Below are 2,441 nucleotides of genomic sequence, written 5' to 3'. Positions count from 1 at the left end.
TAAATATTTTCAAAAAATAGACATAGAGCATAATCTTCCCTTCTATTATCATGAAACTAACTTGCACAATTTCAAACAAAACCATCAAATTACACCATTTTCCACTCTCATGAACTCAAATTTAACGCCAATATCAAACTGAAGCCATTTATAAACACATCAACTTCTGAGTTCTTCAAATATAGAACCATTTCGACATTTAATCAAGAAGGGGGGGGGGGTATATTTCCCAAAATTGACATAGAGCATAATTTTCCCTCCGTCCCAAATTATGTGTCATCATTTCGTTTTTAGTCCGTCCCAAAATAAGTGTCGCCTTTCCTTATTAGGCAACTTTTTAAAGACACAATTACCCTTTTACCCTTATTGATCCCACTTAATTAAAAAAAAAAATATTGGCACATTTTTTGATAAAGGATAATTTGGTTAACTTTACCAAGTCTTCCCTTTTTTCTAAAACTCCGTGCGCGGTCAAATGGCGACACATAAAATGGGACGGAGGGAGTATTATGTAACTAACTTGCATAATTTCATATCAAACTACCAAATTATTCCAATTTCCACTCTCGTTATCTCAAATTTCAACATGAAGCTATTTATAAACATATCAACTACTTTAATCTTCAATCAAATCATATAGAACAATTTGGACATTTAAATCAAAAAAGAACCTCTTTTTTTCCATGGAGTAAATATTTTCAAAAATAGACATAGAGCTTAATTCGCCCTTCTATTATCATGTAACTAACTTGCATAATTTCAAATCAAACTACACCAATTCTTACTGCTCCTAAACTCATATTTAACTAAAATTTCAATCCGAAGCAATTTCAATATTTAATTCAAAAGAACCTTTTTTTGTCGACAGCGTAGATATTCTCAAAAATGGTCATAGAGCATTAGTTTTCGCTTGTATTACAATGTATAAAGTTGCGTAACTTCAAATCAAATTACAGAAATATCCGCTTCTGAACGCAAATTTCAACCCGATGCCATTATAAACGCATCAACAACTTTCTGTTCACTATATCAAAAATAATAATAATAATAATAATAATAATAATAAACGCATCAACTTCAGTTATTTTCAACCAAATCATATACAACAATATTTCGACGTTTAACTCAAAAAAAAACCATTAATTTGCACCATTTTCCAATGCTCGTAAACTTAAATTTAACTCCAATTTCAATCGAAGCTAATGCATCTAACTTGAGTTATCTTAAACCAAAACATATACAACACAATTTGGAGATTTAATTCAAACAAACGAAACCTCTTTTTCAATGAGCTTAGTGAAGAATTGTTCGGCTTGTATTGAAGTGATGTCACCACGATAATCACGCCAGACGAGTACTCTGCCTTTGATGTCAAGGAGGAACAGCGCGGAGGCCGCCCCTGCCATGTTGGAATGGAGATGGAGATCTACTGCCTACTGCTGGTAGAGTTTAAATGGTTAATTATTATTAGCTCTTTACTCAATTTATTTTTGGAAATTTTTTTACTGGATGTTCATATGTCTTTGCTAAAAGTGTTTGGGTTTTGAGATCGAAATGGAGTTTTTGATGGCAAGTCATCGTATTTGGGCTGTATCGGGTCAAAAACTTCAAAATTTGTTGTGGGCTTTTATTGTCTTCGTGCGCGGGTAAAACTAAAGAATAAACCCAAATTAGGATGTCTTTCAAATTTTAATTTCAAATAAAAAAAAAATAGTCTTTACCTATTAATTAATATTTTTTTTGAATGAAGTTACCCAGTAAATTACATAAATGATACTCATAATGAATAACAACTTCATATTTATATCTTTCAACTTTCATTTTTTTCCTCTTTTACATTTTACTTTAATTTTTAATTTTTCTTTTCTCTTTTTCTTTTTAATTTTAATTTTTTTCATCCCTTACTTTTTCCCCTTTTTTCTCTCAACTTCTTTTTATTTTACTTTAATTTTTATTTTATTTTTCCTCTTTTTTTTTGTTCTTTTTAGTTTTTCTCAATCCTTACTTTTTTTTCTTTACACCTCTCAACGTCTACTTTTATTAAAAAAAAAAAAAATTCTTTAATTTTTATTTTTTCTTTTTAAAATTTTTTCGACCTTTATTTTTATTTAATCTTTTTTTATCAACTTTTATTTTTTTTCCATTCTCTCGCAACTTTTACATTTTCTTAATTTTTATTTTTCATTTTCTTCTGTTTTCGCAATTTTTATTTTCTTGTTCTTTTTTGAATTTCTTCCATTCAAATTACATCTCATGAGCAAGAGTTGACACCATCACATTATAAAGGCAAGACTTATGACTTTCAAACAACAAGCTACGTTTCATATATAAGAGTTGACACTACCACATTGTAGAGGCAAGACTTATGACTTTCAAACAATAAGTTATGTTTTATGGACAAGAGTTGGCACTATAATATTGTATTTTGATTTATGAGATGT

At 29.3% G+C, this 2,441-nt stretch overlaps 1 protein-coding gene across 1 annotated transcript in view; it reads right to left on the bottom strand.

Annotated features, from left to right (window-relative positions):
- Positions 1 to 1,600, bottom strand: part of LOC107855741 (AP-1 complex subunit mu-2) — a 12,769-nt gene extending 11,169 nt beyond the window's left edge. Inside the window, exon 1 of the mRNA XM_016700750.2 lies at positions 1,278 to 1,600. Within this exon, the coding sequence (XP_016556236.1) occupies positions 1,278 to 1,406 (129 nt within the window). The 5' untranslated portion in view covers positions 1,407 to 1,600. The remainder of the gene's footprint in view (positions 1 to 1,277) is intronic.
- Between the last annotated feature and the right edge of the window lie 841 nt (positions 1,601 to 2,441).

Source organism: Capsicum annuum, chromosome 11, assembly GCF_002878395.1.
Source record: "Capsicum annuum cultivar UCD-10X-F1 chromosome 11, UCD10Xv1.1, whole genome shotgun sequence".
NCBI lineage: Eukaryota > Viridiplantae > Streptophyta > Magnoliopsida > Solanales > Solanaceae > Capsicum > Capsicum annuum.
Note: the sequence above shows the minus strand (reverse complement) of the source record. Positions and strands in the feature narration are given on the sequence as shown.